We start from the raw sequence: 23,705 nt of genomic DNA, 5'->3' as shown, positions 1-23,705 counted from the left end.
ATATATATATATATATATATATATATATAAGCACACAAGTAACATGGGGAGTCTATATTCTGAGTACTTCGACCCCTAGCAGGGTTAATAATCTCACTGCAAGATTTGGTCATACATGAATTTGTGCAGACGTTTTGTGCAACCCTAGTTGATTTCATTTTCCCGCTCGCCTGAGGCAATTATCTACAGTGGAATAAGAGTCTTTTCAACTGGGATGATGTCCAAAGTCGGAGCAGCAGGTGTTCTAGTAAGTGTTGTGGGAACAAGAGCACCATCCTCCTTGTATCTCATCTCGCTATGAATATCATGCGGATCGGATCATATCCCTTTCCTACAATTGCTAACATTTCATAGACGATTGAGAGAAAATGAGAGAGATTTCACAAAGAGATGCTTCAGAATGCGGGAAAATTTAAGCCAAAATAACAATATCAATTTTGAGTGAATGACGCTTAATAAGCAATGGGTGTGCCACAGTCAGTCCCAAAGGAAATAATCATTCGTGTAAAAGAGGTTCTTCATCTCCTAACAGACTTTTCAGAATTACCCCAACAGTAATAAAGTAACGGGTGAAACGTTTTTAAAAAATATGAAAATCAAGCCAAGAAATGTGACTCCAATTCAACATAATTGTTCTCCAAAAATTGTTTCCAGATTTAAACTTCGCATTGTTTAACACCACTAAATCATCAGAAATCATAATATTGGATTTCTAGTAAAATTGAGTTTTTCGCCGTATTTTCTCTGTAGAATACTCGTATCCTCCTGACTCAACAATATTCATAATACTATGTATATGTATGATCTAATTATGCCTATTAACATAATGTAACATAAATAGAAACTTAAAAACAAGTATGTGATATGTTTACAAATGAGATGTTTTTACTGATGTTGACAACACGTCCAATTCCTAAAAGCAGTTTTGATTTTTCTGCAAACTCAGAGGCTTGTAAAATATCTGAATATAGAAGTGGTAGCTTCCACACTAGAATAACGATCTTCTTAGGACTCTTTTAGATAGCTTTTTTCATTTTCTTCTATTTGATTTATGTATTTAATTCAGAAGAAGTAGCTCAACACTAAAAACACATTCTTCATTGGACTCTTTTAGGTAGTTTTCCATTCTTTTTCTTCTGATACAGAACAAGATATAATTTAATTTTCTTCTTTTCTTAATCTTCTCAAGTCAGTTTCACATGGGAAAAGATCATGGTGTACAAGAAAATCCCTCAACTACTTTGTGACTTAGTCAGAGCATATGTCATGTCCAAATGTGTTGATTTAAATAGAACTAAGAAATTGTAAGCACATCAGAAGATTATGCAACACAGTGCAAACACAACATATAAAAGTATGAGTGCAAATGCAAAATGCCTAAATCCTAAAAATCACATGCATATTAGGTGTTATAATATCAAAAACAACATCCATGAAAGAACAAGATGCACACATGCTCAGAGATCCTAAGGTTGAGAAATCTCTCAAAATGTAATGCTTTTGTGAATATGTTTGTAAATTGGCTATTTGTACCAACAAATTTCATGATGATCTAACCGTTCTCTACTAAATCTCGAATAAAATGATGTCGGATATCAATGTATTTTGTTCGGGAGTGTTGTACTGGATTTTTTGAACTGTCAATTACGCTAGAATTATCATAGTCTGATTCAGCAAATGAAAATGATACACAATTTTGCTTCCTACAGTACCATTGACACCTTACTCGACATTGAACTAAAAATTATTATTATTATTATTACTATATATATATATTAATATTTTTTTTATTTTTATATAAAAACAAACTAAGAGGAGAAGAAGAAGATGAGATATTTCATACCTTAAAGAAAAAAAATTTTAAAACATACCGTTGAATCACAAGTTTAGCATCACATGAATTTTCTTTTCTCACTCTTGGATGTTGTCCAATTAAGTTGAGATAAGATTGGATCTGGTTCATGACTAAATCCTTGCAGTAAATCAATAAGTTCACCTTCACTTGTAGCAGAAACTAACATCCTTCGCGAAGCTAATGAAATAAATCCCTGTTCCACAACATCATCAAGAAACGATAGCAGTTTATCATAATAATTGTTAACATTTAACAAACCAATTGGCTTATTGTGGATATTTAATTGTGCCCAACAAAAAGTATGAAATATTTCTTCTAAAGTACCGAAACCTCCTGGCAAAGCAATGAAAGCATCTGAATGTTCAATCATTTGAGTAATTCGTTCATACACGTTGTCCACTTTCATTTCTTCTCCTATTGTTGGTCCAGTAATACTGGCTAAGATAATCGGAATAATGCCTAAGACTTCACTTCCACCTGCATGCGCAGCTTTTGCAACTTTTCCCATGAGACCAACTTCACCACCACCATATACCAAATGAATCTTTTTTTTAACAAGTGTTATTCCAAGCTTTTCTGCTACCTCTTCATAAATTGAATTTTTTCCTGCACTAGAACCACAAAATACACAAATATTTTTTATTTTACTTACCGTGGACGTCGACATGTTGAGAAATATATTTTCTGCAATTGTTAAATCACAGCATATGAATTTATAAGCGTAACATGCCAAAAGTCAATATTTGAATAGGAAATTATTATTATTAAAAGAAAATAAAAATGACATAAATTAAAACACATATATACATCGTAGTTGTGATTGTGGCTCGCATCTTCCTCTGATTTTACGTTCAGTAACGGCTTCAACGCCTTCTATGAGTCGAGGATATGCTTCCCATCCAATTTTCTTATAAATTGGCAAACAGGGTCTTTTAACGTCAGATTCCCGAGACGAAATTGTATATATATATTTACTTATCTAAACAGATATGCGTTACTACAGTAGGATCTTTATAAGGCTGATTCCACCGTCCATATTGATATTCCTCATGTTGAAATTGCCACCATAGTTTAAGAAGTTCATTTTGCACGTACCCACTAGAATGCGTATCAAGAACCTCTAGAAAATTATCCAAAGGCTCTTTACTCAGACCATTCTTAATGAATAAAATTTTATCTTCTCTATTCATTGATGTCATTCCAACATTTTTGCATTTCCCTTTACAAGTCCACCTTGCACATTTATGACATCCACCTATACGTTTAGCTCTTCGTTTCTTGGCATATGTGCTTTTACCAAATCCTGGCATATGTCTTATTATTATTTCACTTGCTTCCCCAACCAATCGGACTTTTGCTTCAATTATCAACCGGATATCATTCGGTATGCCATATGACATCATCAACCTTAGTCGCTCACATCTAGCTTTATAAATTTTTTTCAACGCATTATCAGGTAAACAAGCAAAATATTTACGAAGATTCACAATACAAGCATCCATATTATTATTATTATTATTATTATTATTATTATTATTATTATTATTATTATTATTATTATTATTATTATTATTATTATTATTATTATTATTATTATTATTATTATTATTATTATTATTATTATTATTATTATTATTATTATTATTATTATTATTATTATTATTATTATTATTATTATTATTATTATTATTATTATTATTATTATTATTATTATTATTATTATTATTATTATTATTATTATTATTATTATTATTATTATTATTATTATTATTATTATTATTTTTTTTATTATATATTTCAATTATTTTGGGAAAACTGAAAAAACCGACTTAGATAGTCACGGAGTACCGTTATCCGCCACTTAACCGGGAAATGAACTAGAATCTGCAAAAACAAAATGAAAATATCAAACAACTATTGTGGATCATATAAAGGCATAAAATCATCATTAAGAATTTCATTTTCTATAAAAGGCTTAAGTCTTTGCCCATTAACTTTAAACACGTCATTATTTTTAGGATTTTCAATATCAACAGCACCATGAGGATAAACAAATTTAACTATAAATGGTCCTGACCATCTCGATCTTAGTTTTCCTGGAAATAAATGCAAACGAGAATTATAAAGTAAAACTTTTTGTCCAATTTCAAATGACTTTCTCATAATATTTTTATCATGAAAGGCTTTAGTTTTATCTTTATAAATCTTTGAATTTTCATATGCATCATTTCTTAATTCTTCTAGTTCATTTAATTGCAATTTTCTTAATTTAGATGCATCATCTAAATTAATATTAAATGCTTTAATTGCCCAATAAGCTTTATGTTCAAGTTCAACCGGTAAATGACAATGCTTACCAAAAACTAACCTATATGGTGACATCCCTAATGATGTCTTAAATGCAGTTCTATATGCCCATAATGCATCAGTTAATCTTAAAGACCAATCTTTTCGATTTGGATTAACTGTTTTTTCTAAAATTTGTTTTATTTCTCTATTTGCAAGTTCAACTTGACCATTACTTTGAGGATGATATGGGGTAGAAACTTTATGTGTAATGCCATATTTTCTTAACAAAGAAGAAAATGATTTATTTATAAAATGACTTCCCCCATCACTAATTATTGCTCTAGGTATTCCAAATCGACTAAAAATATTTTCTTTTAAAAATTTTATAACAACTTTATGATCATTAGTTCTACATGCAATTGCTTCAATCCATTTTGAAACATAATCAACAGCGACTAAAATGTACGTATATCCAAAAGATAATGGAAATGGACCCATAAAATCTATCCCCCAACTATCGAATATTTCAATAATTATGATTGGATTTAAAGGCATCATGTTTCGTTTTGAAATTGATCCCATCTTCTGACAGTTTTCACAAGATTTGCAAAATAAATGCGTATCTTTGAATAAAGAGGGCCAATAAAATCCACATTGTAAGATTTTTGCAGCTGTTTTATTGGATGAAAAATGACCTCCACATGCTTCAGAATGACAAAATTTAATAACATTACTTACTTCATTGTCGGGTATGCATCGTCGAAAAATTTGGTCAGGACAATACTTAAACAAGTAAGGATCATCCCAATAAAATTTTTTAACTTCTATCAAGAATTTATTCTTATCCTGTGAATTCCAATGAGAAGGCATTTTATTTGTCACAATAAAATTTACAATGTTAGCAAACCAGGGCATAATAGTAGCATAAAACAACTGATCATCTGGAAAATTTTCATTTATTGGTATTTCATTATGAGATGATTCAGTCATTATTCTAGATAAATGATCGGCTACGACATTTTCTTTTCCTTTTTTATCTTTAATTATAATATCAAATTCTTGTAACAATAAAATCCACCGTATTAATCTTGGCTTAGCATCTTGTTTATTTGATAAATATTTTACGGCAGAATGATCAGTGTACACAATAGTAGTAGAACCAATTAAATAAGATCGAAACTTATCTAATGCAAATACTACTGAAAGTAATTCTTTTTCAGTAGTTGAATAATTTATTTGGGCACTATTTAAGGTTCTACTAGCATAATAGATTGCATACGGTTTTCCTTCTTTTCTCTGTCCTAACACAGCTCCTATAGCATAATCACTTGCATCACACATTAATTCAAATGGTAAAGACCAATCTGGAGGTTGTAAAATAGGTGATGTAATTAAAAGATTAATTATTTTTTTAAAAGCATTTTCACATTTCTGAGTCCATTCAAATTGTGTATCTTTTGTTAAAAGATTCGAAATTGGTTTAGATATTATGCTGAAATTTTTTATAAACCTTCTATAAAAACCTGCATGACCCAAGAATGATCGAACTTCTTTGACCGTTTTTGGTGATGTTAAATTAGCAATAACATCAACTTTGGCTTTATCAACTTCAATTCCTTTTTCAGATATCACATGACCTAACACAATCCCAGATTTAACCATATAATGACATTTTTCCCAATTTAAAACAAGATTTTTTTCTTCACATCGTTTTAATACTTCTTCTAGGTTTTTAAGACAATTTTCAAATGAGTTTCCAAAAACAGTTATATCATCCATAAAAACTTCTACAAATTCTTCAATCATATCACTGAAAATACTTAACATGCATCTTTGAAAAGTAGCCGGAGCATTACATAAACCAAATGGCATTCTTTTAAATGCAAAAGTTCCGAAAGGACAAGTGAAAGTAGTTTTTTCTTGATCTTCTAATGATATAGGTATTTGATAATACCCCGAATACCCATCAAGAAAACAGTAATAAGAATTTCCTGCTACTTTTTCTAGAATTTGATCTAAAAATGGTAGTGGGAAATGATCTTTTCTAGTTGCATCATTTAATTTTCTATAATCAATACACATACGCCAACTAGATGGAATCCTAGCTTGTAATAACTCTCCCTTTTCATTTTTTATAACAGTGATGCCTGACTTTTTAGGTACTACTTGTGTTGGACTTACCCATTTACTATCTGAGATTGGATAGATAATTCCAGCGTCTAATAGTTTTAATACTTCATTCTTAACAACTTCTTTCATATGTGGATTTAACCTTCTTTGTGGTTGTTGATATGTTTTAGCATTTTCTTCCAAATGAATTTTATGTGTGCAAATTAAAGGATTTATACCTTTTATATCTTTCAAAGTCCATCCAATTGCATTTTTATATTTCTTAAGTAATTTAATTAAATCTTCTTCTTGATTTGGTAGAAGAGTGGAAGAAATTACAACAGGAAATGTTTTATTTTCACCAAGAAATACATATTTCAATTCGAATGGTAAAACTTTTAATTCAAGTTTTGTATTATCATCTTTTTTAAAATTATTTTCAGACTCAAAACTTTCTATTGAAAAAACTTCAGATTGTTGATTTAAGTTTTCTTCTTGTATATTTTCTTCCATAATTGTTTCAATTTCATTATCATATTCATTTTCATTAATACTTGGTTGTTTACATAAATTGAACACATTAAGTTCTAGAGTCATATTTCCAAAAGACAATTTCATTATTCCATTTCGACAATTAATTAAAGCATTTGAAGTTGCTAGAAATGGTCGTCCCAATATTACTGGAATTTCATTATGTACTTCTATTGGTTGTGTATCCAAAACAATAAAATCTACAGGATATATGAATTTATCAACTTGAACCAACACATCTTCTACAATACCTCTAGGTATTTTGATTGACCTATCCGCCAGTAAGAGAGTAACAGAAGTGGGTTTTAATTCTCCTAAATTAAGTTTTTCATAAACTGAATAAGGAAGTAAATTCACACTTGCTCCCAAATCTAACAAAGCTTTTTTAATTTTATTTTCTCCAATAATACATGAAATTGTTGGACAACCAGGATCTTTATATTTTAAACTAGAATTATTTTGAAGAATAGAACTTACTTGTTCAGCCAAGAATGCTTTCTTCTTCACATGCAATTTTCTCTTCACAGTACATAAGTCTTTTAAAAATTTTGCATATGAAGGTACTTGTTTAATAGCATCTAATAATGGAATATTTATCTTTACTTGTTTAAAAACTTCATAGATATCAGAATCATTTTTTTGTTTTTTATGATTTGTTAATGCATGAGGAAATGGTGGAGGTTTATTTGATTCATTTACTATTTCAGATGATTTATCATTCAACATATTATTTTTAGAATTTAAGGTATCATCATTCTCAAAAGTATCAGGATTATCATCCTTACTCTTTGATTTTAAATGATCCTTGTTTTCATTACTATATGGATCATTAACTATTTTACCACTTCTAAGGGTAATAACAGATTTTATTTGATCAATTTTTTCATTTTTTAATTCTTGATTTTGATTTTTAGGATTAGGTTGAGGTTGAGATGGAAATTTTCCTTTTTCATGAATATTAAGTGCAGATGCAAATTTTGCAAGAGTTTCTTTCAAATCAGTCATAGATTGACTGTTTTGAATATTGATAGATTCTTGCTTTTGGATAAATGCATGAATTACATCTTCAAAGTTTTTTCTTGGAGGTGTAACATAAGGAATATAACCTTGATGATTTTGGTTATTTTGAAAATATTGTTGTGAGGGTTGTGCATTATTATCATTCCTCCAACTAAAATTAGGATGATTTTTCCATCCAGGATTATATGATGTTGAAAAAGGATCTAGTATTGGTTTTTTATAATTGTTAACATAATTTGCTTGTTCATGGAGACATTCTTTAAATGAAGGTAATGTTGGACAATCTTTTGTAGCATGATCATGTGTATCACATATATAACAAACAATTTCTTGAATACTTTTTAATTGACCACTCTTTTTCATTTCTAATGACTCAATTTTTCTTGCTAAAGATGCAAGTTTAGCTTGAATATCTATATCATCTTTAAGATTATAGATACCACCCCCATTTGTTGAATTATTGATTTTAGTTGTTGGTGGTTCTATTGTGCCTATATTATCCCAATTTTGAGCATTTTCTGCTAATGAATCCAAATACTCCATAGCTTCATTTGGGTTTTTATCTTCAAAAGTTCCATTACACATGAATTCTATCATTTGCCTATCTTTAGATATTAGACCTTCATAAAAGTGAGAAACTATTCTCCATGTTTCAAAACCATGATGTGGGCATGTATTAAGTAATTCTTTATATCTATCCCAACATTGATAAAATGTTTCTCCTTGTTTTTGAGAAAAAGTAGTAATTTGTCTTTTAAAAGAGTTTGTTCTGTGGGAAGGAAAAACTTTTTGAGAAATTGTTGTCGCATTTCTTCTCATGATCTTATTGAACTTGATCTCAAATTTTGTAGCCATGTTTTAACTTTATCTTTTAAAGAAAAAGAGAAAAACTTTAATCGAACTATATCCATGCTACAATTTTGATAATTATAAGTGTTACAAACTTATTCAAATTCTCTTAGATGTAAATATGGATTTTCAGAATCTAAGCCATGAAAATTTGGTAAAAGTTGAATAATTTGAGGTTTAAAGTTGAAATTAGATGCATCAGGAGGAAAAACTAAACAAGATGGGCCACTAGTTCTAATAGGGTTCATATGGTTCCTAAGTGTTTTTAATTGATCATGTTCTTGATTATTATTATTGTTGTTGTTATTATTGTTATCATTATCTTGATTATTTGAATTATCATCCATGTTTAAATTATTTTCAGATACTCGAATAAGCCTACCACTTTTTTTTCGACTCCAAATACTCATACAAAAAAAAAAACAACACAATGCTTATAAATACAACATAATTAACCAAATATAAACTTAATTTATACCTCCCCGGCAACGGCGCCAAAAACTTGCTACTACTTAAATTATAATTCACCCAAGTGTAGGTTATCTGCAAGTAATATATTTCGTAAGTACGAGATCGATCCACAGAGTGGTTATTTTAAGTTTAAATTTATTAATTTATAGATTACCAAATGCAAGAACGAAGTTTACAAATATAAATTTTGTCAAGGCTCGAGGATTTATTCTTGGTTTATGCAAACTTGTTTAACTAAAAGTAAAACAAAGAAAACCACCATAAATAATGGTTCCAAGAAATTAAATATTTAAACACACGCCTAATATAATATAGTTTCCATTATAGAAAATACCGAATTCACCGATATTTTATATATGGTACCTATGATTATATATATAACTATATAAATATATAACTGCATAAAATAAATGTTAAATTAAATCATTATATTTCATTTAGAACNTATAATATAACAATAATAATTGATGAAATATTTATTGTATCAAAATTAAACAACAAATCAAGATAACCACTTCAATGGTATCAAGCATTTGATGTAAATTGATAACAACAAATAATTCATTTTTATACCTACAATAAAAAGAAATTAGCAAAATGAAAAGAAATAAAGAAAGAATATACAAAATATAAACAATCTTACTTCACCAAGAATTCATCATCTTCACCTTGACATAATAGATTTAGCTTTCCATGAGCTTACTTTTGATCAACACTAAAAACATCACTCATAATTGAGAAAATGAAAAATATATTGGAACTTAGAACTTTTATACACACTCAAACTATATTTTACAATGAGATAGAATGATTCTCAAGCTAGCACGATGCCTCTATTTATAGGCCAAATGAGTGAAAGGGTCAAAAATTTTATTAATGCCATGTAGTTGTAATAGTAGTCTTTGTCTCCTCCAACTTCAATTCATGTCCCTTCTTTCAATGCTTTGTTCCACGACTTTAATCACCGAATTTGACTCTGCTCAAAATAGTAAACATGTGGGGAATTGTCTGTAAATGAATTTGGCCACTTGGTTCACCTCATTTGGTTAAATATTGAAATAGTTATGATTTTTTTACTATATGCTGATCATGGTGAAAGTAAATTTGTCCTCCTTTTGATATTTTCACAATTTGATCATTTTAACAAACTTTTTAAGAAATTATGTATTCTGCAAAGTTATAGATAATTTCTCAAGGATTCCAAACATGTTTGAATCACCACCATTTGAATTTTCTAGCTTGAGTTATCATTATTTTACCAACACGTACAAAACATGAAAATAAAACATATTTAGTAAGACATTTAAATATAAACAAACAATACTAAAATAACATAATTTTATAATTTTAATGAAACTTAAATTTTAAAATATAGATTTTAACATATAATAAATTATTAATTTTAAGTTTCATCAACCATGAGACTAAGTTATTGTCAAGGTAGAAACTTTCTCTCGTTGTGCTCTTTCTATCATTTAATGTCCAGCCAAATCGGTATCAGAAAAACCTTCCAGGTTAGTATTGGTTTATTGAGTATACCATAATCTAAGTTTAGGGTTCCAACTATGTAGCGTAGAATACGCTTAACAGCTTTTAGATGAGAAATTTTAGGATTTAATTGGTGTCGAGCACACAAACAGACACTAAACATAATGTTAGGGCGAGTAATATTCAAATACTACAGGCTTCCTATGATGCTGCGATATAAAGTGTTGTCAACATTTTCGGCAAAACCATCTTTGCACAATTTCTCACTTGAGCCTATATGTATTATGATGTGTGTAGTATTTTTGTTTGCAAATTTCTGAATCAAATTTTTAGCAAATTTACTTTGGCATAAAAAATATCATCACACATTTGTTAAATTTGCAATCCAAGAAAAAAACTTAACTCACCAACCATGATTATTTCAAAAGAAGAAGACATACATTCAACAAAATTATTACCATGTTTTTGAGAAGATGCACCGAAAATTATCGCATCCACATAAACTTGAGAAATAAGTATTTCACCTTTTGACTTTTGAATAAAAAAGGTTTTGTTTACCTCGCCTCATTTGAAGCCAATTTCTAGTAAATACTTGGTCAGTCTACCATACCATACACATGGTGTCTGCTTCAAACCATAGAGAGCTTTTTTTCACTTGTAAACATGATCCAAGTAGTGTGGATCTTCGAATCCTTTAGATTGTCCGACATACACTTTCTCACAAAAAATGTCATTCAAAAATACATTTTTGACATCCATTTGATAGAGTTTGATCTTTATATAACATGCAATAGCAAGAAATAGTCGGGCTGACTAAATGCGGGCTACAGGAGCAAAGGTCTTATCAGAGTCAACACTATCTACCTAGGTGTGTCCTTGAGCAACCAGCTTTGCTTTGTTCCTAGTGATGTTTCACGACTCATCGGTTTTATTTTTAAAAATCTATTTTGTACCAATTATGTTTCCATCGTCAGGAGGTGGAACTAAGTACCACATATCATTTCGAACAAACTGTTCAAGCTCATCATGCATCGCATTGATCCAAAAATCATCTTTCAATGCTTCCTCAATATTTTTTTTGTTCAATGTTAGATACAAAAAAGGAATGTCTAACATGTGAGTACATGAAACTCATGCACACTAACCCGACCATTTTGTGGTAGTCAACCTTTTCTTCCTTTCGGGTTTGTATGTCTCCACTCACATTTCCAATGATTTGGGACGAATGGTGATTTTTCTGAATTTTGTTTTGGATATTCTTTCCATCTTTGATTGCTTCGTCATATCTTTGATGTTCATCCTCGGGTTCAATCACTTCAGAGTCACGTGTTGTGCTCGATGTTGCAACATCTGGGACAACACCTTGATTTTTCAATGAAATGGAAATTTTCAGCATGTCATCCTCGACAGTTTTCCTTTTGAGATCTACATGATCATAAAAAACAACATTAATAGACTCCATAATAGTCCTAGTTCTTAAATTAAACATACGATAATCACGACTATTAGTGGCATATCCAAGAAACAAACACTCATCACTTTTCGAGTCAAATTTTGCTAAGTGATCTCTATCATTCAAGACATAGAAAACACAACCATAAACATGAAAATATTTAAGATTTGGTTTCTTTCCCACTATTATCTCATAGGGTGTCATTGTTGAACCGTTTCTTAAATACACACGGTTTGCAATATGGCATGCAGTGTTTAGGGCATTAGCCCAAAAATGCTTTGAGATGTTCTTTGAGCTCAACATCACCTTAGTCATTTCTTGTAGTGTTCTATTCTTGCATTCGGCTATGCCATTTTGTAATGGAGTTTTTGGAGCATAGAATTCATGTGAAATACATTTCATATCACCAAAAGACGAGAACAAAGAATAATCAAATTTATTACCATGATCAGTCTTGATTCTCTCCGCCTTCAAATTATGGAGATTAGTAATTTTTTGCTAAATTTTTTAATGCGTCAAATGTGTCCGAATTTTCTCTAATAAAACCTACTCATGAAAAACGTGATAAGTTATCGACACATAAAAAAATATTTCTTATTTCCAAAGCTTTTCACTTCCATAAGATCCATAAGGTCTATGTGTAACAACTCAAGGTAGCGTGTTGTCCCGAAGTGTGACAACACGGGGTATGACACGCGAGTTTGCTTACTTTTTTGGCAATCTCCAAACACATGATATACCATATGACAAATTAGGCATACCTCGTACGGCATCATACTTACAGAGATTCTTCTGGGTCTTGAAATTTGCATGCCTCAATTTTTTATGTCAAAGGTCAAGTTCACTTACCTTTGCACATTTGTATGTGAGTTTTTCTCCTAATTGATAGTAATTATCCAAAGATCTTGTACCTGTCATCATGCACACATTAGTATCATCAAAAACTTCACATGTATGTTTATCAAACTTAACATGTAAATTATCATCACACAATTAGCTAATGCTTATCAAATTTGAGTTTATTCCCTCGATTTGTAGCACACTGTGGAGCTTCGACAGTCTTTCAACATTCAGTATTCTTTTTCCAACAATCCTTCTTTTTTCTCTCCATCCATATGTTACTCTACCACTTTTTTGTTCAGCATAATTCGTGAAGTGTTCTTTTGAATCTGTCATGTGGCGTGAGCTTCCACTATCAAAGTACCAGTGACATGCAGTGTTAGTTTTTAATGATGTATACATAACATTACAGTGAATTTTTACCTTTGGTAGCAAAATTTTCCTTACTGTAGGTCGATGGTTGGAGGTGATGTGGGAGGTGTTGGGCAACAGTTTGGGCAATATCTAATTTACTTTGTTGTTCATGTGGTCTTCTCTAAACTTAAAACAGTAGTGTTTGATATGACCAGGTTTAAAACAGTAGTGACATACATACTTGCGTTTTCTTGGCTTCGGCTTTTGAGCAGCAGCTTGCTTTTTTGTGGAGATTTCTTAATCGTAGATGTAGCTTGGGGCTGTTTAGACGTATCAGCTTTTTCTTTCACAAAAACAGTTGGTTTAGATGATTCTCCAACTTCAAAGACACTGTTATTGAAGTTTAATCCAGTCTTACCATCTCTTCCCATCATGAGTATGGAATCAAGCTTAGATGTACTCGAGTTGAACTTGGCAAGTGTTTCAGTCGTCTTCTTAAGCTCATCCTTAGTTTTGCACAATTCCAGATCTTTTTTGCTTAAGATCACTTCGAGTTTGGCAACTACAACTTCAGCTCTTTATTTTCCTTTGTGAGAGTTGTGTTCAACTTGTTTCTCTTAATCCAGCCAGCATACAACTCTTCATATAGTTTTTTTGGTACTCTCTAGAGTGATTTCTTCATTATCAGCCTCAAAATCTTCATCTACTCTTAAATTTTTAGAAGTTATTGAATTGAGACATAATGATTTTGAGCAAGTGTTCTGGCCAGGTGTGGCAACACCGAGGCAACACCTAGTGGATTCACTTGTAACCAACGTTTTTCTTCCAGAAGTACTCAGGGAGGTGTGATTATCTTATTCATTGGATTCCTCCTCCTCATCAGATTCCTCATCATTTAGGTAAACATTAAGTCCTTTATTCTTGTGAGATCTATTCGTACATTCGTTGACATAATATCCAAAGGCATTGCACTCTCTGCATTGCACATGGTAATATCTTTTCGGATTAAATTGGTTCTTGCCTTCATTCTTTTGCTAAAACTATCGTTGGACAGTAAACTTCTATCGTTTTTTAGAAGCAGTGATACTGGGGAATTTGGATGGTTGTTCAGTCTTCTTTTTGTTTCTAATCCTCTTCAAATAATCTCCAAACTTCTCCGTGATATAGGAGATAGAGTTCTCACAGAGATCCGACTTATTAACTTCTTGTGACAGTTGAAAAAAATCATTAAATGAGTCATTTGATATCTAGAAAGTGATCGTCTTATCTTTATCTTTCTTCTGCATATCCATATTCATCTTGAAGGTGCGGAGTGAGCTTATCAAATCTTCCAGTGCAAGTTGAGTTGTGTCTTTTGCTTCATCAATTGTACAAACTTTGATATTAAATCATTCGGGCAGTGATCTGAGTACTTTGCTAACCAGACATTCATTCAAGATTGGATCACCTAGACTGAATGCTTTGTTGGAAATCTCTCTGAGGCGTCGATCATAATCAATGGTTGTTACAGTTTCTTCCATCCCCAGATTCTCAAATTTGGACGTCAGCAGTCTCAACTTTGTTCTTCGCAAACTTTCAGATGCTTCAAAATGGATTTCCCACGCATCCTTAGCTAATACGCAGTTTGTAATCAAGTTGAACATATTTAGGTCGACTAAGGTGAAAATGACGTTTTAAGGCCTTTGAATTGTCATTCGAAACTTGTACTTCATCAGTTGTTCATTCGTTTTTAGGCTTTATTAGGCTATCATCATCTTCATCTATTCTTTTCGATGGATTCCAACCGCTAACAACTCATTGCCATACTCTTTCATCAATGGATTTAATGTATATTCTGATCTTGACCTTCCATAGACTATAGTTGAATCCATCCAAAACAAATGGTCGAAGTGTTGCATTTGCAAATGATGCATCCATTAATTAAGCGAACTGTTAAAAAAAATAACCAGAATAAACACTTAATATATCAAGTGTAGGCTCTGATACCACTTGTAAAGTTTTGTTCAACATGAAAGTATAGAAAATATTGAATTGGTGTATATCAGATTTAGGTGTTGTGTGAGGTGTTGGCAACGCCTATCCACAACATGCAGCGGAATATTTCAATAAAGCACACAATTCAACTTTAATAAATAAATTATGCCGGATTAGAATATGCACAAGTATAAATACTTGTACGGCGCTTCATGGAAAAATAATCACTAGAAAACCAACTTGAGTTTAAAAAACCAAAAATAGTGATTTCACTACAAGAAAAAAGGCCTACGACAACGGTTTTTCCCCGTTGTTGTAGGTCTTTTAAAACTGTTGTTAAAGTCCCTGTGGTTAAAGGGTGCGCTCAAAGACAACGGTTTTTATCCGTTGTTGAAGCTACAATTTGCGACGGTTTTTAACAAATCGTCGCACATAAATATTGCGACGGATTTTTGTTAAACTAGCGACGGTTTTGAATACCGTCGCTAACATTAGTGACGGTTAGACAATGCATTCCGTCGCTAATTTTAGCGACGGTTCATTCCTGATTTCCATCGCTAATATTTTCAGTAAAATAAAAAAAATTACTTTTAACAATTTAATAATTCTAAAAAAACTTGTAATCTGAATAGACTAAAATCTAAACTAAAACTTAAAAATTTAACAAAAAATAAAACGAAAAAATTTACATAAATGAGCGGGGGTTTCAAAAACTTGGAACAATTTTTTAAAATTACCGAAACAAAAATTATGTAAGAAAAATTTTAAGTGTTGTGAAGTTGTGTGTTTTAAAATGGACCGAGTGAGTGGGTATTTATAGAAGAGTTGCGACGGGTTTTGGTTAAACCGTCGCTAATAGCGACGGTTTATTAATAATCCGTCGGAGATTTATAATTTGCGACAGTGTTTTCTCAACTGTCGCTAATTTTAGCGACGGTTATGCTAACACCGTCGCGAAAATTAACGACGGTTTAATAACAACCGTCGCTAAGTAAAAATATGCGACGGATTTATTTAAAATTGTCGCTAAATATAGCGACAGACATTATACCGTCGCTATATATAGCGACGGTTGATAGACAAACCGTCGTTTTTTTTAAATTGGAGACGGTTTATATAAAACCGTCGCTAACTATAGCGACGGTTTCAGCAAAACCATAGCTATATACGTTTTACATTACCTTTTCCACAACAGTTTAAGAAAACCGTTGTCAATTGTCAAAAAACACACTCTAATAGAAAACGTTTCTAAAAACCGTTGTCTTTGACCCTAAAAAACGCTCAAATGACAACGGTTGTCATTGACCCTAAAAACCGTTGTCTTTGACTCCTAAAAGACAACGGTTTTTCTGAAACCGTTGTCTTTTGTTTAAAAAACACACCTACGACAATGGTTTTCATTAAAACCGTTGTCAAAAAGCATACGACAACGGTTTTTACTAAAACCGTTGTCGTAGGTGTGTTGTTGATGTTGATTTTTCTTGTAGTGTTTTAACGAAAACTAATTTCCTCAACATATTGAAAAAACAAATTGCTTTCTACAACAAATAATCAAACTAAAACGTATTCAAGAAAGCAAAACACGGTGTCGAAAACTAGAATAATAAAAACACGATCTTCATTCGACACTTCCACGCGTGTTGTCTCACAATCACGGAAACACGTAAAACAACATTATTCAAAAAAGAAACGTCGGTGTGAATTTTTCCTCTGAAGTTCATGGCGTGCAAAAGTGCAAAAGTGCGAAGCCACGAAAAGTCTTTTTCCTCAGCTGATTTATCATATTTATAGCCTCCTTGTCTCTTAGGGTTTATGTCAAAAAAGAATCCTAAAAAAATGGAAACAAGAGTTTTGTCATAAATAAACTCTTTTTAAATAATAATATCATATTATAAAATTCTTATCGTAATTATCACATATCTAGAAAGGAAAAAACCATAATTAATTATTTTACACAATCATATAAAAAAAAAGAAAAGAAAATATTAGAAAATAAATTTAATCTTGGAAACCAAGAATTATTTTTCCTTTCAGTTAATAGATTGGGTTGATCGGTAAATGATACGACATAACCCGTTCAATATGGAACCAGTTAATGTGGTTTAGGGTCGGACCAAATCCAGTATTCTAATTGAATTTGATTGGCTTTTAAACCTTGATCCGGAATCGGAACCAATTCGACTGGAAAACAAGATCCGGTCTGTTCTGATCCGGAATCGGCTCCAATCCGGTCCTAGTCTTTTTAAAATAATTTTGAGTACTTTGTTGTTTAATAAATGTCAATTGCAGTTCTATATATAACAAATAATAATATTTAATTTTCAAATATGTTCTTAATACATGACATATTGTAAGACCGATTGCTTGTCATTTTAGCAAGAGTCATTACTACTGGTAACGAAGCAACTCAAATCTTTTAAACTATACAACAGTTCAAGCACACGTCTCGATTGCTCTACCATGTAGAGACAATAATTGCACCCAAAAATCTTTCTCCAAATAATCGCATTCTTTGCAATCAATGTGAATCGAACCCGTGATTTTGGCTTTGATAACCAATTGTAGGACCGAGTTCTTACTGCTTTACAAGAGATAGAGCTGGTGATAACAGTGCAACACAAATCTTTTAAACCGTACAGCAGCTTAAGCATTACGTTTCGATTGATTTACCAAATGAGGATAATTATTACACACAACACATATATTTAGGTATACATTGATTGAAAACAAAATTATGATTTCAATCCGATTTCAACTGGACCTATTCCTTTTTAATTCGGTCAACAGTCATGTCAAATCTTGTCCAACCCATTTCTTTTTTAGTTGGTTTTAGATTGGATTGTATACATAATCCGATAAATCTGGAACCATTTTATTCCGATATGCGTGGATTGGTTTGATTCTATTATTTTATAAACCGGAACCGATAAAATGCCTATAGTGTAAAACATAATTTACCGTTAAAAATACCAATAAATAAGAGCATATGTCAAATAAGATATATAAAAAAATAAATAAGAGCATATGTCAAATAAGATATATAAAAAAATAAATAAGAGCATATGTCAAATAAGATATATAAAAAAATAAACAATTTTAACACAAATCACATATTTTATATTAAAAATGAGGCTACATGAAATTCTTAAAGTACTCGTTAAATCAAAGCTAAATTCCAATTCATCAATATCCTTCACTAAAAAAAAAAATACAAGAAAATTTTTGTGAGACAGATCTTCGATTTGAGTCATCCATGAAAATGTATTACTTTTTATGTCAAAAATATTACTTTTTATTGTAAATATTAAGAGGATTAATTCATCTCACTAATAAAAATTCATGAGATCGTTTCACAAAAGATCTATTTAAAAAAATATTAGCCAATATATTTTCCCTATTTTAATAGAGTCCTTCAACTATCAAAGGGATTTTTATGAGAAAATCCCCAACACTCTCATCTTTTTCTTAGAATGCATGTATGACATTGTTCCAGACTATAAAGATATGATGTAACTGTCATAATTACTGACGAAATTTGAGCGTGAACCCGAGACTTTCTTATCTCGAACAAAGAAAGTACAAAGAAACAAATAGATCTACCTACATAAATTAGGAAAACTACCCGCGGTCAACGAGAGTTGAACTTGAAACCAACAAGTTTCAGGGCTTCAACAATAATCATTAGGTCAAGGCCTCATCGACGCTATCTCTCATCTTTATTCATGTTTTCACATCACTATTTGGTCTAAAAGACGAAAGATTTGCGGGGAAAATTTGTCAATAACAAACACGCTTGTTAAAATACCTTAAAGCTGCCTATATAAAAATTTCGAGGTTTACTTAACATAAAGTTCATCGATAAATAATAATAATTATTATTATGAAAATAAAAAATAATCATTGTATATAAAAAATTTCGGATAATTCAAATTGGATAAGTAAACTACGAGTTTCATGTATGTATTTAGAACAACAATTTATTGTAGCATTGTTTATAAATTTGGGTAACAGGTCATCGTATTTAATGAACCTGATCAGTCTATTATATAGTACTGTTAAAAATTTTAAAAATTTACAAAAAAATTAAATTAAACCAAAATATCTATATATAATAAATCAGTGATAAATTAATGATTAGTTTTACTTAAAAATTAAATCTAAACAAAAAATTTAACTAAAGAGTAAATTTTTTAATAATTATTTATATTAAATTTTTGTTAAATTTATTTTGTGTGAAAAAAAAAATTATAGTTTAATTTCATTAAGTTTAATGATTTTAAAATTAAATTATATTATATTAATAATAATACTTTTACTAGTTGTAACAATCTTTTCGTATCATTTATCTGAATTAAATGATCTAACAATTTTGATTTAACAATAAACGGATACAAACAATACAAATACATCATTAGTTTTCATATATTTTATTTTTTCAAGACAGTATAAAGATGAGATAAGACAAACTTGTGAAAAATCGAAGTATATTTAAATATGGAATCAAAAATAAATAATTCATGTTGATATAATGTTAACTAAATCGAAGGCTCAAAATATATGATATTAAGTGATCTGAACTAAAGGCTCAAATCATAAGAACTATTTGTTTTTGTTTTCATATTGAAATAAACTTCTAATTTCACAATTTTGACTTATCTAATCTTTATAATATTTTTGAAAAACTAAAATATATAGAAACTAATGATGTATTGTTATTATTCTTCTTGAATTATGTATCTGTTTATTATTAAATCAAAATTATTATATCTTTAAATTCAAATGAATGATATGAAGAAATTATTAACAAGAAGTAAAAATATAATAATAATTAATTTTAAAATCATTAATTTAACTTAATAGAATTAAACTATATATAAATATTATTATATAAAAAATAAATTTAACACGAATTTACTATATACAATTTTTTAAAAATTTATACTTTATTTAAATTTTTTGTTCATATTTAATTTTTTAAGTCAAATTATTCATTAATTTGTCTTTCGAAAGATTTCATATAATTTAATTTTTATGTTTTTTTAATAGGAATACAATTGCATCAATTAATTGATTATTTAAAAAACAATATATAACTATTATTTCCATTGTCTTGTCCTAATTAATTAATACAACAAACCAAAATGAGGGAAACAAAAGTTTAAAAAAAAAAGTTTTGACATAGCACCATATACTGTTTTTCTCCCCACAGTAGCGGATTCCATCCCATTATATAAGTACGTGGTTATAGTCTTGGATGATTGAAATAATTGTATGATAATGTAATATGTTTAATATGAAAATATATAATTATGATTTTTTTATTAATTGTATATAAATTAATAGCTTTTAAATTGTGATAATATTTTTTGGTTACTAAATATTATGATATAAAAATGAAAATTAACTTTGATTTATTAATTTTTAAACATTTTACTATTATGTAGTGATTATCATTAAAAAATTATAATTTGAAAAAAGTTATAAAAAAAAACCTGCCTCATCATACCCACTCTTTTGTCATCTCTAGATAAAATTTAACTAAAATACAAACTTTAATTTTAAAAATATTTATTATATCATATTATATTAGGTTTTTTTTAAAAATAATTTAATTTTAAAAAAAAATTTCAAAAATAATGTAAAAAAAAACATTTTCAAAACTACTGCAATCCGCGCTTATGGAGCGCGGACGCTGCTCACGTGGAAATAATTGTAGATAAAAAATTGATAACTATTTTAAATAAAAAAATTATTTTTTATTTTTTAAATAAATTAAATCCATTTTTAAATCAAACATATTCTTTATACTTAAATTTTTCATCATATTTGATGATATTTTCACTTAACTAAAATATTAATCGGACTAGCAATTACTATTTTTTCGAATATACTCTAAAAAAACGCATAATGAGATATTTGCAAAGTATGTACAAATAAAAACTTAAATAGTTTTAGATCACTAAATTTATAAATATAGAAAACAAATTAGTTATTTATAATTTTTTTGTATAATTTTTAAATAAATTTTCAACTCAACTATAACTTGTTTATTTGAAGTTTGATTAGATTCTTATTATTTTATCATAATTACTATTTATTTGAATATTTTNTAAAAAGATGTCTCCATGATTGCCTATGAATAACATCAACTAGCTACGGGTGGATTTAGTAATGGACACTAAAAACTCAATGGCATTTTTTAAATTCCCCCTGAGTTGTACTGGTTGAAATTAAATGTACGCATCAATATCTCAGATTCATATATATCATGAAAGCTATATAAAATTTAGGAAATTGTAATTTTTATGGACTACTTATATAATAATCAAATTAATGTCGAGTCAGTACCACATCAGAAAAAATCCAAAAAAAAAAAAATTGAAGATGGTAAATTAAGATTGAAATTTAACAACTTAAAAACCAAAATATTAATTAATAGACAAATATACATGATCAAAATTACAATTTTCTCTTAATATTTTTAAAAATTGTCCATTGTCTATTGCCTTTCACAACTAAAATTAAAACTGATAAATCACCTGGAGAAATCATGATGATGTTGTGATCTTCATTGGAAAGACCTTAAACCCAGAGCAGTGGTTACATCCAGTTTCCATGCAAACCCTTCGTTTTCCATTCTCCACACGTCGCATACCACAGTTGTCGACCTCTTGGGTCCCTGCTGCATCAACCTCACTCGACATGCAAACGACGGCCAGTAATGGGGAAGCTTCTCCTTCACAACCAACTTCACCGCCGTCGCATCTTCTTCGCCGCTCTGGATCATCTTTCTGCACGCTTCATTCATCCACACCACCTTGTTGGTGCAGTCCGAAACGAACCCGGGACACGCGTCTATCTCCAGGTTATCGATCTTTTCTCTGTCCGAAAACCCTAAACCTAATCCCGCAGCAGTGTCTGCGTACGCTTCCGTCACACACTCCACGATTATCCACGTTTCGGCCACGGAGGGGGCTCGCCCGGCTGTTACGGCCCTGGAATCCACAACCTTGTGATTTACGACGCTGTTACATAACTTAGACGACGGATCTGAATCACGATACATGAATATCGACGTATTTTCCTGCCTTTTCTGAAAGCTTATGGTACCGAAAGAATAATTATCACGATCTTCTGATCTCTCAGGTGCCGGTAGCAGTTGAAGGGTCACCTTATCTTTTTCCTGGGATTCATCTTCGACTCCTGATTTTTCTCCGTCGCTAGTTTTTCTCGTCACCAGTTGCTTGTTTTGCCTACCCCGAACTCTAACGTACTTTCTCTTGGTTCTTCCAGCAGTTTTGGCGAAGCCGTTTAGCCTGCTTTGATCCACGGCGCAGCCGGATATCTGCCGATCTCCGGCGATTGGCTTGGGAGCAATTGGCCTGAACCTCAGCATTAGCCAGTTGGTCACCGAGTACTCATTATCCTCCCTCGATTTGGAAGCTTTTCTTGCCTCAAAACCACGCATATATATCCTCTGGATCGATCCTCAGATATGAACAACGGGAATGTGAAGAAAAGAGAAAGATTAAATGGTGCTACAAGGCCACAGCAGCAGCAACAAAAGCCAAAAATAAAGGTTTCAGTACAAGGACACGTGGGAGGCCATGAAAGGAGAAGATTGATGCAGGAGTGGACCAATAGGAAAGGAAAAAAAGAGGACAGACACCTTAGCTAACTAGCTAAAGGAATCATGAGAGTGTACTGTCAACGTTCCAGAAATGAGACAGGTGTGTGTTTTCAGTTTGATCTCCATTAATCAAACAAAGCTTTGAAAGCTCGCAAATTAGATAAAAACATATATTATCCGTTTTATTTATTTGTCCGATCTCTTAATTTCATTCAGACATATCATGCTGGCGATATGTATGTTGACATAGCTAGTAGTATTCCGGCTAAAACCACACCAAATACGCAAAATTAATCGTTAAGATTAAATTTTGAGAAATGAGTGGACAAAGACTTATATAATTAACTAACTTAAATGATCTAGAGGTGGCTCCTACAGGTTCAAGAGGTAGCTCCCATCATACAGCGCTTTGTCCCGCAGGTTCAAGAGGTGGCTCCCATGTCGGTGACCGGCTCTGATACCATTCTGTCAGGCCCCCGCGCCTGCGCCCGCTCCTGCGTGACTGGACAATGGGCCCTTATAGCAAATACTTCGTATTCGTCTTCGCTTTATGAAAATGATTAGCTCAAGTTGATATAGAAGTCCATTGTAAACCATTATAAATTCATTTTAAATTTTTGATTTTTAAGATGTGGGACAGGGGTATCACAATGAATTTTATGTAATGTTTAAATCTTTCATGTTAACGGATCAGATTTCATATCGATCGATGAATGGCATTGAGATATAATAATTGTAAACTAACTAAAATTTGGAAATTCAATGCATGTTTTAATAAGTAATTATCAACCGGACAAAGTAATAATTAAGGAGAAGGGAATGAAAACATAGTGAGGTGCGTG

General features: G+C 30.7%; 1 protein-coding gene and 1 non-coding gene across 3 annotated transcripts; one reads left to right on the top strand and one right to left on the bottom strand.

Moving 5' to 3' along the window:
* The first annotated feature begins 8,459 nt into the window (after window positions 1-8,459).
* On the top strand, window positions 8,460-8,570 carry LOC140987050 (small nucleolar RNA R71). The gene has a single exon (XR_012177051.1). It is a non-coding gene; the product is annotated as a small nucleolar RNA R71 (small nucleolar RNA).
* Window positions 8,571-11,236: 2,666 nt separating this feature from the next.
* Window positions 11,237-22,959, bottom strand: LOC140986635 (uncharacterized). Of its 2 annotated transcripts, none has more exons than XM_073454942.1 (2): window positions 21,773-22,959; window positions 11,237-12,037 (listed from the first exon to the last, which is right to left on the bottom strand). In XM_073454942.1, the coding sequence occupies exon 1, from the start codon at window positions 22,699-22,701 to the stop codon at window positions 21,802-21,804; it is 900 nt and encodes a 299-aa protein (XP_073311043.1). In that variant the 5' UTR covers window positions 22,702-22,959; the 3' UTR covers window positions 11,237-12,037; window positions 21,773-21,801. The 2 variants fall into 2 exon arrangements, with proteins under 2 accessions (XP_073311043.1, XP_073311042.1); XM_073454941.1 differs by lacking the exon at window positions 11,237-12,037 and adding an exon at window positions 17,043-17,061.
* Window positions 22,960-23,705: the final 746 nt, after the last annotated feature.

This window comes from Primulina huaijiensis, chromosome 10 (assembly GCF_012295235.1).
Source record: "Primulina huaijiensis isolate GDHJ02 chromosome 10, ASM1229523v2, whole genome shotgun sequence".
NCBI classification, from domain to species: Eukaryota; Viridiplantae; Streptophyta; class Magnoliopsida; order Lamiales; family Gesneriaceae; genus Primulina; species Primulina huaijiensis.
The sequence above is the reverse complement of the archived record's forward strand: the minus strand, read 5'-3'. Positions and strand labels throughout refer to the sequence as shown.